General features: G+C 47.7%; 1 protein-coding gene and 1 pseudogene across 1 annotated transcript; one reads left to right on the forward strand and one right to left on the reverse strand.

Moving 5' to 3' along the window:
- LOC136547927 (putative receptor-like protein kinase At3g47110) overlaps nucleotides 1-14,804 on the forward strand; it is a 216,491-nt pseudogene that overhangs the window by 69,259 nt on the left and 132,428 nt on the right.
- LOC136550636 (probable L-type lectin-domain containing receptor kinase S.5) lies at nucleotides 845-3,276 on the reverse strand. The gene is made up of 2 exons (XM_066542270.1): nucleotides 2,076-3,276; nucleotides 845-1,761 (listed from the first exon to the last, which is right to left on the reverse strand). Exons 1-2 carry the CDS (start codon nucleotides 3,274-3,276, stop codon nucleotides 857-859), a joined length of 2,106 nt encoding a protein of 701 aa, XP_066398367.1. The 3' UTR covers nucleotides 845-856.

The raw sequence follows: 14,804 nt of genomic DNA on the forward strand, positions 1-14,804 counted from the left end.
CTGTTAAATCTATCGGCAATGGACCGTGACAATGAGACATGCTCTATGCGCTAATCTATAATGGAGTGAACAAAAGTAAACGATATAAAATTGAAAGATGATAGTGAGATAAGGGGGAGAATGTTAGTTGATCTCCACCAATAGGCACAACGGCCTATTGGGCCCTTGTCTTTGCTCCCTGATCGGGGGAGCCCAACCCTAATAAGGTTGGTGGGCCCTGTCGCACAGCACATATAAAAGGTAAGGTGGGGATCAGGGCTCGGGTTACGAGGTTTAACGGAGCCGCCGTACCCACCTACAGAGAAAACCTAAACCGATCTAAAGTAGTGCTGCCAGCGACGGGATGCCCCACCGTACCGCCGTGACCTCTGCCTCGCCTATGCAGGCCACGAGATCACCACTGGACTTCGCCACTGAGCCGGAGCTGCCTCGACACCGGCGTCTGCGAGGTTGCAGTGCAACCAGGCCGAAATAGAAGAACCCTAAAGAGGTATACTCCGATCTATGGTTACACAAAGGTACACCAACGATTCTAACACCTACATGGCACCGAGGAGAGGAGAGCCTGTGGTCGGCTCGATGATCATCCAGGTGATCTGATATATTTCTTGTCAGTGGTATGGTACCAACCTATTCGGTGTTCTCACTAACTAAACAGATTATTAATCTTTCATACCATGACTGTACTATTATCTAAGAGTGCATACTATTACTAGCTAGTAAACGAACCAACTGTGGTAGCAACAAAGAATACATATATTACTAGAAAAAGTCACACACAATACAGCACGATAAAGCACGTGCAGATGTATTGTGTTGTTTCGTCAGTAGAGCTCAGCTGCGGATCAAGTCATGTTCAGAGTGATAAACGGAGACCGCCACCTGCGAAGATCTTCTTCCTTCTGGGATAACTGGTGAATCTGCCGCGTTCTTGTTCAGAAGAGATGTGTTCCCTGCTGCTCGCCGTCATCTCAACCATGAATGTCGAGGTTGTGTTGAAGTTACTAGTCAACATGCTAGAATCAGAGGTCGATGACGATGACTCCCACCCTCCTGGTGGCCACACGAGCGGTGGCTTCAAAAGAGGGATGTCCGGTGGCGGCACTGACTTGCTGATGATCTGCACCGCATCCACCATGCTTGGCCGGTCGGATGGGTTTGAGCTGCTGCACGCCATGCCAAGCTGGAGTAGTCGTATGGCCTCATCGGCATCGAATTCAGCGGTGGTGGTGAGCACAGCATCAACAGCGGCAAGTAGGTTGCCCTCTGCATGAAATTTCCATACCCAGTCTATAACATGTCCAAACTGCACATCTCTGCCAACTGCCCTCTTTCCTGTAACAATCTCAAGTACGAGCACTCCAAAGGCAAAGATGTCCGTCTTCCTGCTGGCCCTACCGCTGTACACATACTCAGGCGCTCTGAAGCCAAGGGTTCCAGGGGCGCCGTGGTCGGTGTAGGAGTCCTTGCCATCGGCCAATACGCAGGCGAGCCCAAAGTCCCCAAGGCGTCCTTGGAAGGTAAAATCGATCATGATGTTGCTCGCCTTGATGTCACGGTGGAGCACCATAGGCTCATATTCATGGTGAACGTACTGTAGCCCGCTCGCAATGTCCTTGACGAGGTTGTAGCGAGTGGCCCACTGGCTAATACAAGTTGCTTGCTGCCCATCGCTGCTCCTACGGAAGAGATGTTGGTCTAGGCTACCATTGGGCATGTACTCAGAGATAAGAATGTGCTCTCCTCTGTTGTAAGACCATCCTAATTATTTGCAATCGAGAAAAAAAAAACATTAGATGCTTTTCTTTTCTTTTTTTGGAAATTTGGATCTGGTTTAATAGCTACTCCTTCTATTCTAAATTATAAATCATTTGATTTTTCTAGGCACATAGATTTTTTTATTCATCTAAATATATATACACTATGTCTATCTACATAACAGAAGCTGTATACCTAGAAAAGGCATACGACTTATAATTTGGAACAAAAGTAGCATCTTTTTTCAGTCATGACAAGAAAAGTAGAACATATTATCAGTTTATCACGGATATATAGCACAATGAAAGCAAGCTTACCGATGAGAGGAACGATATTTTTGTGACGCAGGCGGTTGATGATGCTGACCTCGGCAAGGAAGTCTTCATAGCCCCGATTATCAGCCCGAGTGAACTTCTTGATGGCAACATCCATGAGCTTTCCATTGTTTGGTGCGGGAAGCCTGCATCTGTAAACAGCACCGAATCCACCTTGCCCCAGCCTCATGGTCTCGTGGAAGCTGTTGGTGGCCTTCTTGATGTCAGCGAAGTCGACCTGCATAGGCACACCGGGGAGGCTCTGCATGGTCTTGGTGAGCTTGTCAAGGTCTTTCTTCCACCTCCTGTACTTTGAGTTCAAGTAGAAGTAGACAGCAGCAGCAATGGTGGCCGTGGCAGCTGCTGATCCGAAGACCGAAGACACTATGGTGGCAATATTTGGCCCTCTTGACTGTTCAGTCACCTGGACCTTGATGGTGAAGTTCCAGTTGTGGAGTTCCAAGAGCTGCCCCATCGAGGATGTAATGGCGAAGAGTAAGGCATCTGGAGTCAGGGTGTCTGTGTCATTGAGCTGTGTGGTGGCGGCTACATCTGCATCACGCACTAGGTAGACAGAGAGGTTGCGCGCACTACGATCGTAATTGATGCGCATGCTATATGTCGATATACTAGAGCTAAAGGTGGCTGTAACCCGGATACCTTTTCCAGATTGAGATGTGATGTTCAATGTATCGGTTAAATTCTGGAGAAAATTCCCCCTGGTAGGGGGTGGATGAGCAGTCCCTCTGTCATCAGGTGGTTCAAGTGTGGGAAGGATGTCAAACAAAAACGGGTCGATGGTGCTTACTGCGCTCAGGGTGAAGACGATGCTGAAGGATATGGTCTCATTCAAGTCGACCCTCTGATCATCACCATGGCTCATCTTCCATGGATCAAACCATTTAGGGATGAGGAACCAGCCGGAATCGGTCAAGTTGAACCCAGGATGAGTGTTCTCCTGCATGTAGTAGCCGAGGCTGCCTTGCTGCAAGATGAGAGACTCGTTGTCGAGGAGGAATAAGAGGCCCTGATTCATTTGCTGGAAACTAGTGTTCCAGGTGTAGCTAGTGTTCCGGACATGGTTGGAGCTGCTGGAACTTGTGCATGGTTTGGCATGGGAGCATATGGTTATCACCAGGATGGTGAAGAACCACTGGACAGCAGGGCGCAATCTAAGCTTGCAGTTAACCTGACAACAGGCCATCCTATTTTTGCTATACTACGCCGCACTTCAATACAATACAATTAACGTTCCTTGCTTTAATTTATAATAAGGCCACCAATCTTGTTGACATGGACACACGACTTGGTCAGTCAAGTACTCATCAAGGTGGATCATGTCGCTCCAGAGGTACGTTGCTGTGCTCTGAAGTTGGTCGCCGTCATGGACTTGCTCAAGGAGCGAGGGCCAAGTTTTTTTTTTCTTTCTGTGCCGTGGGTTTCCTTGGGTCATGGATGTTGACCTCAGCACTGGCAGCGACGTAGCTATAAATTAATGACAAAAGGTTGACGCTAGGGTGGTGTCTGTAATTTATGTGTAAACTGCAAATTGGACTTGACCATTGTGCTCGCCTCGTCAAGGAGATCAAAAGGCACATGTAAAATGCCTAAGTTAGAGCCTAGACGAGACAATTATGGTTTTGGAATGTTCCACACGTATGTAAACCGGCCAAGCCAATTTTCCAAAATGGCAGCCTAAAATTGAGTTGGAGTTACATTTTGATATGGATTTTGTAAGGGCTTCAACCCTTTTATATTAGGTGATATAAGTCCACCCCGCCCAATAAATATAAAGGGCCACAACTGATTGAGCGTGTACAATTACATCAAATGAGACTATCTTTTATCTTTTTACCTTTTATTTATGCCTTTTTATCCCTTAAATCTTACGTTGAAAACCTCTTGTGTGTTGATCTTCTCTCGTCTCCACGGTATGAGAAGGTGCCCTAGCTGGTATATCAAGCCTAGGGCACACCAACATGCGCTTGCCCTTACGGGTCCCTCTCGGATGAGCGTTTGGTGGGCTGACAGATGATCCAATCTATCAAAACAGACCAACTCGATCTTCGCAAAGGCTGTGGAAGGAACCCTTTGCGAGTGCATGCAGATGTGCACGAGTAATGGCATATTCTAGCGTCAACACAATACCTATATCCGCTGAAACATTAATATGGATATCCGTAGCCTTATGGGATTCTAATATAAATGCTAAAAAATGATGTAGATCTCATTGAGTTGTACAATTTTGATATAGAGTTTGCCTTCATATACAAAAGTTATCAAACTTTTTGGGGACAACTATTTATAGATGCAGGCATCTTCGGACGTCCACTTCTATTAATCGATTTAGAGAGGCGACAGACTTAAGAGGTCAGCCCCTGTTAATAGCCATTTTCGAAGATGGAACTCTTAAGAGGCCCATTTCTAAAAATTAATTACCAGAGGTGACACCCTTCAGAGGCCTGCGTTTGTAGTGGTCATTTTTATAGGTGGTGTTCTTAAGAGACCTTGCTATAAAAATTCATTTATAGAGATGATTGGTTTCTAGGTTGTCTTTGTAAATGGACTGGCCGCCTCTGAAAACCACTAGGTATTTTTGGAGGTTTGTGACATTTTTACTGCTTCTGTAAATAAATAGGGATTATCTTATAAAAATGGTTTGGTGTGGGATCGAGCATATGATTAGGGGGATACTGAAGAACCGCTGGACAAGGGCAGTTGAGGCTTGTTAACCTGAGAGGCCATCCAAGTTCAAACAACTATATGTAGCATATACTACAGACCATGTTCAAATCCTTGTGTTTATATTTCTGCAAAAGAAAAATGATTATTGGTCTCTATATAAGATCACCAATCTTATTGCGCAAATGCTTGTTTCTGCATGCGCACGGTGCTTCAGCATGCGCACACTATAAAACGGAAGAAAATTAGATGGACCCTGGGTCTAAACTCCCTTGCGTGCGCCCATAGCTTGGATGAATGACGCGTGGTGCTGGACCGCTCGAGGAGAGGTTGCTCCTCCACACTACTAGCCGCCTCCCGCACGGATGGCTCTCTTGTCCGTGGCTCCTGCTGCAAGTCGGCTCGGCCCCTTTCTTCTCCCTGAAGTAGGGCTCCTGCGCCAAATCGAGCAGTCACGGTGGACAGCGAGGGCGCCCAGGTAGAGGCTCAGGCGACAGCACCGGCACCGGCACCGGCGACGGCTTAGGTCAACAGATCGGTGCAAGTAGAAGAGGGGGCCCGGGGAACAAGCTCTAGCATCGGTGAAATGCTGGCTTAGGCCGCGCCGTGCGCAGGTAGAGGCGGATCGAGAGGACGCTCTTCCCCGGATACGGCGGGTACATGTGGCGTCGGACCTCGGGTACAGGCGACGGAGAAATCTGAGGTGCGTTGTGATGGGAAGGACAGGCCAAGCAGATTTGGAGGCGAGCCGTCTGCTGATTTGGCTTTCAGTCGAGATGTCGTGTACAGCCAGGGGCGGAGGACCATCATGGCAAGGTATGTCTACCACGTATACCTTTTACTACTTGATTTTGTTTCAATTTCTATTTTTCTACTTAAAGAAAAGGTCTCTAAACTGTCAAAACAAGACATCAGTAGGCCTCGTCAATAATGCACACCGCATAAAGCGTCTCTCCAATACATCTAACTGCGGCGGTTGGCACATGGAATCGTGGCATGCTTTGATCCGCCACACCTCAAGTTTAATATGTCCTCTGACACTGTGTACAGCTGCCGTCCAATGGAGTTGGAGTTTCTATCCACGACGCGGCATCGATCGGCGAGGGGGCCGCATGCGCGGCACGCTTTGCGGACTGAGTTGACTCTGCGTGCGCACGCACGAGGTAGTCATACTATTTTTTTTCCTTTTTGAATTTTGATACAAGATGGTTCAGACGAAAGGACTGGGTCAACGAACACAGCGACCGCAAGTGCATTCCAATCAATCCAGTGGGCCAGGCCCCTGCCCTGCTCTTCTTCGGTCGCAGTTCCTTGACGTCAGCAATGACACAACTCCATGTTGACCGTTGACGTATGTAGTAATGTGCGGACAGCAGATATAGGGTTCTCGCGCGAATATCGTCAGCTGACATTGGTTGCTAGCGACTGCACTGCATTTTCGTTGCACCAACTGGGAGTTTCATGACGAACCCTACTACGTCAATGCGTGACTGGTTGTCAAGCGTTTTACCGGGCCCATTAAAAATGTCTTCGGTCTAACTAGCTTGCTGCGTCAAGTTTTTAAATTTTAATGCTTAATAACTTGGTCCACAAGTACGATTTGTCCATCGTATCCATTGAAAATTCAATTCTATCGCAAGTTTTGGTTTTGTCCAAATCCAAAGATATATATATGACACACAGACGCATGTGATGTGAAGACACCTCAGCACCCACCTTAGTCATAGAGCAAATTTGTCACCTGAGCCACGATAGTGGTTTACGTTTTTTTTTGCATCCGTGTCGTGGCAGAGTCTGGATCACTACTGGAGGCGCATGCTTTGCCGAGGGCCTCTAGCCCTCGGCAAAGGCCCAGAAACCCTCGGCAAAGGCTTTGCCGAGGGCTACCCTCGGCAAAGACCCCTCGGGGAATTTTTAGACGGCGAAGGTGTCTTTGCCGAGGGCCCTTTATCGGGCACTCGGCAAAGCCTTTGCCGAGGGCCAGGACGGCCCTCGGCAAAGAAAAGAAGCTGTCAGGTGCCGACGCCATTGGCGGTTTCTTTGCCCAGGGCCGACCCTCGGCAAAGAAATGGTTTCTTTGCCAAGGGCCGACCCTCGGCAAATAAATTTATTTTATTTTTTTTAAAAAAACCTTTGCCGAGGGCCGGCCCTCGGCAAAGTTGGCAAATAATTTTTTTTTATTTTTTTTTAGAAAAACCTTTGCCGAGGGCCTCCTCCCTGGCCCTCGGCAAAGAAATTTTTAGGATTTTTTAAAAATTCTTTGCCGAGGGCCGGCCCTCGGCAAAGAAATAGTTTTTTTAAATTTTTTTTAACCCTTTGCCGAGGGCCTCATCCCTGGCCCTTAGCAAAGAAATTTTTAGGATTTTTTAAAAATTCTTTGCCGAGGGCCGGCCCTCGGCAAAGAAATGGTTTTTTTGAATTTTTTTTTACTCTTTGCCGAGGGCCTCCTTCCTAGCCCTCGGCAAAGAAATTTTTAGGATTTTTTAAAAATTCTTTGCCGAGGGCCGGCCCTCGGCAAAGAAATAGTTTTTTTGAATTTTTTTTTAACCCTTTGCCGAGGGCCTCATCCCTGGCCCTTAGCAAAGAAATTTTTAGGATTTTTTAAAAATTCTTTGCCGAGGGCCGGCCCTCGGCAAAGAAATGGTTTTTTTGAATTTTTTTTTACTCTTTGCCGAGGGCCTCCTTCCTAGCCCTCGGCAAAGAAATTTTCAGGATTTTTTAAAAATTCTTTGCCGAGGGTCGGCCCTCGGCAAAGAAATGGTTTTTTTGAATTTTTTAACCCTTTGCCGAGGGCCTGCTCCCTGGCCCTCGGCAAAGAAATTGTCAGGATTTTTTTCCAAAAAAACTTTGCCGAGGGCTATTGCTTGGGCCCTCGGCAAAGGACCCTTCTTTGCCGAGGGCCTTGGTCATTGCCCTCGGCAAAGAGGCAGAAATTTTAATTTTTTTTTGTTTTTTGCATTCCATCGACACAAGCATTTCATATATATACATATATATATCACACAGAACCCATTTTCTCATAATATATTGCAACCATAATTGCGAACCACAAATCACAATATATTACAACGACAAGTCACATGTTCATCATCATTCACATGTTTATTACGACAAGTTAATGAAATCCAAACACAAGTCACAACCATAAATCACAAATCACGGTAAAGTCCAACCACATCACCTAGCATGAGTCCTCATCAAGCTAGCCTATGAGACGATGGTGAAGGAAAAGTAGGATCACCCCGCGGACGGAAGCTGCACAAAGGAGCAGAGATTGCATGTGTGAGTAATCCGGAAAAACAGTTTTGGAACTTAGAGATTGCATCTAGTATTGTAGGAATACAAAAAGATTAGACTCAATTGAAAATTTCGGCAGCACCTCCCCTGCACGGGAGGTTTCCAAAACCTGCAAGAAACGACGGCACGAACGCCGACATCCACAACGGCACGAGCGCCGACATCCACAACGGCACGAACGCCGACATCCACAACGGCACGAAGGCCGACATACATGCAAAGCACAAGCGAAAAGTGAACTTTCATACTTACAGGAGTAGTTGCAGGAGTAGGAGGTGGAGGAGCTGAAAACTGCACAGGTACACCCGATGCTTGCCCAAGACTTTGCATGATCACCATCATCTCCGCCATCTGCTTCTGCGCGGCCTCGAACGTGACCTTCTGGGCCTGCAGCTGTGCGGTCAGCTCCGCGTTCTGCTCTTGACTTTGCCTTTTTGTTTCTTGCAGCTCGGCCTGCAATATTTCACTCCAATGTATCAGTAATGCAAATCTAATTTAGGTGTGTAAATATCTACGTACGATGAGTAAAACAGGAATTACCTGGAGTGCTTGGACCTGCTGCAGTGCTGGAGAAGGCCATGGACGTATGGACTGGCAGGAGCTCGTGCTCCGTGCTCGGATAGTGTCGAGGGAGGGAACAGTGGTGGAGTCGATGGCGCCGTCTGCAATCCATAGCCGCCCATGCTTCTTGCCTCCTCCGAGCCTCATGATCGCCTCTGCATCAATGGGCTCAGTGCGCACATTGTAATCTTCCCCATAGATCTGCCTTACCGTTGACGTGTACTCTTGGACTTTAGTGTACACGTTCGGGTCGGAGTACACCTGGGGCGGGCGCGCGGCGGCGGTGGTGGAGGCGCGGGGCGACCGGGGCTGCCGGGCTCGTGGCGGCCGGGCGCGCAGCGGCGGGCGCGCGGCCGTGGAGGCGCGGGGCGGCCGGGAATCGCGCGCGAAGGTGGGGGCGGCCGGGCTCGGGCCAGCCGGCGCGCGCAGCAGCGGGCGCGCGGCGGCGGGGTGTGCGGCGGCGGTGGTGGACGCGCGGGGGCCGGCCGCGAGCGGGCGCGTGGGGAGGGAGATGGTGGAGCGTTTTTTTTCACAATTGCCGATCGGGAATTTGGGCTGTGGCCCGATTTAGGGTTCGGTCCTTTGCCGAGGGCCCAGATCCACGGCCCTCGGCAAAGATTTTTTATTTTTTTTTAAATTCTTTGCCGAGGGCCCAGATCCACCGCCCTCGGCAAAGATTTTTTATTTTTTTTTTAAATTCTTTGCCGGGGGCCCAGATCCACGGCCCTCGGCAAAGATTTTTTATTTTTTTTTTTAAAATTCTTTGCCGAGGGCCACGGGCCAGGCCCTCGGCAAAGAGCCCTCGGCAATTTTTTTTTTGGTTTTTTTAGCCCAGTTTTTTTGTGGTGCTACAATACATTGTTTTGAACTCAATTTTAAAATTTAGGCCAATTTTGATTTTGTTTTGTATATTTCCTTAATTTATTTTGATTCTTTGATTTTTTTCGAATATGTCAAATTTGAACTGCAGGTGCATAAAATATTGCAATGTAGTGTTTCGAAAAATGTTATTCATGTTAATTGGTGTATGTTGAGTCCCTATCCACGAACTCGCATCAAATTTTCACGCATCTTGTTCGCGTAACATGACGACCGACTTGCCGGAAAAGTGTTTTAAAATTATATGAAATCCATACGAAGTCCGAAAATCACGAAACTTGGTGAGATGTCATGTTATCGCATGTGTAGGCTGTGGTAAAAAATTGAGAAGGCTTCGAGCGAGTTGCGACGTCGGATGCCTGAAACCCAGACATCTTTTTACCACAGCCTACACATGCGAGTTGCCACTTGGTGAGGCTGTGGTAAAAAGACCCCTCGGGGAATTTTTAGACGGCGAAGGTGTCTTTGCCAAGGGCCCTTTATCGGGCACTCGGCAAAGCCTTTGCCGAGGGCCAGGACGGCCCTCGGCAAAGAAAAGAAGCCGTCAGGTGCCGACGCCGTTGGCGGTTTCTTTGCCCAGGGCCGACCCTCGGCAAAGAAATGGTTTCTTTGCCGAGGGCCGACCCTCGGCAAATAAATTTGTTTTATTTTTTTTAAAAAAACCTTTGCCGAGGGCCGGCCCTCGGCAAAGTTGGCAAATAATTTTTTTTATTTTTTTTTAGAAAAACCTTTGCCGAGGGCCTCCTCCCTGGCCCTCGGCAAAGAAATTTTTAGGATTTTTTAAAAATTCTTTGCCGAGGGCCGGCCCTCGGCAAAGAAATGGTTTTTTTGAATTTTTTTTAACCCTTTGCCGAGGGCCTCATCCCTGGCCCTTGGCAAAGAAATTTTCAGGATTTTTTAAAAATTCTTTGCCGAGGGCCGGCCCTCGGCAAAGAAATGGTTTTTTTTGAAATTTTTTTTTACTCTTTGCCGAGGGCCTCATCCCTAGCCCTCGGCAAAGAAATTTTCAGGATTTTTTAAAAATTCTTTGCCGAGGGTCGGCCCTCGGCAAAGAAATGGTTTTTTTGAATTTTTTAACCCTTTGCTGAGGGCCTGCTCCCTGGCCCTCGGCAAAGAAATTGTCAGGATTTTTTTCCAAAAAATCTTTGCCGAGGGCTATTGCTTGGGCCCTCGGCAAAGGACCCTTCTTTGCCGAGGGCCTTGGTCATTGTCCTCGGCAAAGAGGCAGAAATTTTAATTTTTTTTTGTTTTTTGCATTCCATCGACACAAGCATTTCATATATATACATATATATATCACACAGAACCCATTTTCTCATAATATATTGCAACCATAATTGCGAACCACAAATCACAATATATTACAACGACAAGTCACATGTTCATCATCATTCACATGTTTATTACGACAAGTTAATGAAATCCAAACACAAGTCACAACCATAAATCACAAATCACGGTAAAGTCCAACCACATCACCTAGCATGAGTCCTCATCAAGCTAGCCTATGAGACGATGGTGAAGGAAAAGTAGGATCACCCGGTGACGCACTAGCGGGTTGATTGGAACCCGCGGACGGAAGCTGCACAAAGGAGCAGAGATTGCATGTGTGAGTAATCCGGAAAAACAGTTTTGGAACTTAGAGATTGCATCTAGTATTGTAGGAATACAAAAAGATTAGACTCAATTGAAAATTTCGGCAGCACCTCCCCTGCACAGGAGGTTTCCAAAACCTGCAAGAAACGACGGCACGAACGCCGACATCCACAACGGCACGAATGCCGACATCCACAACGGCACGAACGCCGACATCCACAACGGCACGAAGGCCGACATACATGCAAAGCACAAGCGAAAAGTGAACTTTCATACTTACAGGAGTAGTTGCAGGAGTAGGAGGTGGAGGAGCTGAAAACTGCTTAGGTACACCCGATGCTTGCCCAAGACTTTGCATGATCACCATCATCTCCGCCATCTGCTTCTGCGCGGCCTCGAACATGACCTTCTGGGCCTGCAGCTGTGCGGTCAGCTCCGCGTTCTGCTCTTGACTTTGCCTTTTTGTTTCTTGCAGCTCGGCCTGCAATATTTCACTCCAATGTATCAGTAATGCAAATCTAATTTAGGTGTGTAAATATCTACGTACGATGAGTAAAACAGGAATTACCTAGAGTGCTTGGACCTGCTGCAGTGCTGGAGAAGGCCATGGACGTATGGACTGGCTGGAGCTCGTGCTCCGTGCTCGGATAGTGTCGAGGGAGGGAACAGTGGTGCAGTCGATGGCGCCGTCTGCAATCCACAGCCGCCCATGCTTCTTGCCTCCTCCGAGCCTCATGATCGCCTCTGCATCAATGGGCTCAGTGCGCACATTGTAATCTTCCCCATAGATCTGCCTTACCGTTGATGTGTACTCTTGGACTTTAGTGTACACGTTCGGGTCGGAGTACACCTGGGGCGGGCGCGCGGCGGCGGTGGTGGAGGCGCGGGGCGACCGGGGCTGCCGGGCTCGGGGCGGCCGTGGAGGCGCGGGGCGGCCGGGAATCGCGCGCGAAGTTGGGGGCGGCCGGGCTCGGGCCAGCCGGCGCGCGCAGCAGCGGGCGCGCGGCGGCGGGGTGTGCGGCGGCGGTGGTGGACGCGCGGGGGCTGGCCGCGAGCGGGCGCGTGGGGAGGGAGATGGTGGAGCGTTTTTTTTTCACAATTGCCGATCGGGAATTTGGGCTGTGGCCCGATTTAGGGTTCGGTCCTTTGCCGAGGGCCCAGATCCACGGCCCTCGGCAAAGATTTTTTATTTTTTTTTTAAATTCTTTGCCGAGGGCCCAGATCCACGGCCCTCGGCAAAGATTTTTTATTTTTTTTTTAAATTCTTTGCCGAGGACCCAGATCCACGGCCCTCGGCAAAGATTTTTTATTTTTTTTTTTAAATTCTTTGCCAAGGGCCATGGGCCAGGCCCTCGGCAAAGAGCCCTCGGCAATTTTTTTTTGGTTTTTTTTAGCCCAGTTTTTTTGTGGTGCTACAATACATTGTTTTGAACTCAATTTTAAAATTTAGGCCAATTTTGATTTTGTTTTGTATATTTCCTTAATTTATTTTGATTCTTTGATTTTTTTCGAATATGTCAAATTTGAACTGCAGGTGCATGAAATATTGCAATGTAGTGTTTCGAAAAATGTTATTCATGTTAATTGGTGCATGTTGAGTCCCTATCCACGAACTCGCATCAAATTTTCACGCATCTTGTTCGCGTAACATGACGACCGACTTGCCGGAAAAGTGTTTTAAAATTATATGAAATCCATACGAAGTCCGAAAATCATGAAACTTGGTGAGATGTCATGTTATCGCATGTGTAGGCTGTGGTAAAAAATTGAGAAGGCTTCGAGCGAGTTGCGACGTCGGATGCCTGAAACCCAGACATCTTTTTACCACAGCCTACACATGCGAGTTGCCACTTGGTGAGATGTCATGTTATCGCAACTCGCTCGAAGCCTTCTCAATTTTTTACCACAGCCTACACATGTGATAACATGACATCTCACCAAGTTTCGTGATTTTCGGACTTCGTATGGATTTCATATAATTTTAAAACACTTTTTCGGCAAGTCGGTCGTCATGTTACGCGAACAAGATGCGTGAAAATTTGATGCGAGTTCGTGGATAGGGACTCAACATGCACCAATTAACATGAATAACATTTTTCGAAACACTACATTGCAATATTCCATACACCTGCAGTTCAAATTTGACATATTCGAAAAAAATCAAAGAAACGAAATAAATTAAGGAAATATACAAAACAAAATCAAAATTGGCCTAAATTTTAAAATTGAGTTCAAAACAATGTATTGTAGCACCACAAAAAATCTGGGCTAAAAAAACCAAAAAAATAATTGCCGAGGGATCTTTGCCGAGGGCCTGGCCCGTGGCCCTCGGCAAAGAATTTTTAAAAAAAAATAAAAAATCTTTGCCGAGGGCCTATCTTGGGCCCTCGGCAAAGGCGATTTATATAAAAAAAATTTTGGCCGAAAAATTGGTTTTAAAAAAAATCTTTGCCGAGGGCCTGGTCTAGGGCCCTCGGCAAAGACTTAAAAAAAAATTTAAATCTTTGCCGAGGGCCTAACGGGTGGCCCTCGGCAAAGATTGACGGGAAATGGCCGCCGTGACCGAACGGGCCTAATTTGCCGAGGGCATCTTTGCCGAGGGCCGCGGCCCTCGGCAAAGATTTGATTTGCCGTGGGCCTGTCTTTGCCGAGGGCCATACCCTCGGCAAAGGCCTCTTTGCCGAGGGCCGTTCTTTGCCGAGGGCTCCTGTGGCTGGCCCTCGACAAAGAGTGTCTTTGCCGAGTGCCCGAGATTTAGCCCTCGGCAAATCCTCAGGCCCTCGGCAAAGCACGCGTTTCCAGTAGTGGATCTAGGCCTTCCTCACGTAGATCTGGGCCCTCGGAAGCGGGGCTAAGGTTTAAGTACTGTCGGTACTGCTAGGGCTGCGGGATGAGACATGAGATGGATGACATGGCATATGTCCTTCGGTTGGTCGATGTCTAGGGTAGCGTAGAGAAGAGCTTCTGATCCCGAACGATGGTGAGTGCACCGCTCTAGACATCACACTCGATCGAGGGGTCCATGCCAAGATATATGAGGGGGGGAGAGAGAGAGAGAGAGAGAGAGAGAGAGAGAGAGAGAGAGAGAGAGAGAGAGAGAGAGAGAGAGAAGGGTGACACTCAGTCTCAGGTGTGTGACTCGGCATGGAGTCTTTCACTATCATCGTGTGGGGAATCCTAACAAGTGTGTTCATGTGCATGGCCTGTGTGGCCTGGTGGTGTGCGAGAGGGATCACAAGAAAGAGAAGCAATAGAAATAAAAAGGATAGGAGGTGGTTAGAGGATGGTGGCGAGAACAAGGTTGGTGTGGCTGGCTCCCAAGCTGGAGCGAGGTCGGTGTGGCCGGCTCCCAAAACCTTCTTGCTGGAATGGTTCCACGTGGAGCGTGCGAGGGCATCCATACTTGACTCGCGCTGACTTATAAGATAGTTTGATTTACAACTGAAGCCCGGCCTGTCAGGCAGGCCTCATATTGACTTATAAGATAGTTTGATTTAGCAAACTAGCATTTTTTTTTTGTAACGGAGGTAGCACTGAGTATTGTTGCCACAAAAAAATTAGAAAGAGGGTGAAAAAGTAAGAAAAAAAGAAGTGTTATTTTCCTGAAGGTGGTAAACTCGACACCCCAAAGGTCCCTTCAAATAATGTAAATCCTCAATAATCAATAAGGCCTTTGACACAATATTAAGTTCTCAAGTAAAAATGCAAAATGTTTTC

This window comes from Miscanthus floridulus, chromosome 4 (assembly GCF_019320115.1).
Source record: "Miscanthus floridulus cultivar M001 chromosome 4, ASM1932011v1, whole genome shotgun sequence".
NCBI lineage: Eukaryota > Viridiplantae > Streptophyta > Magnoliopsida > Poales > Poaceae > Miscanthus > Miscanthus floridulus.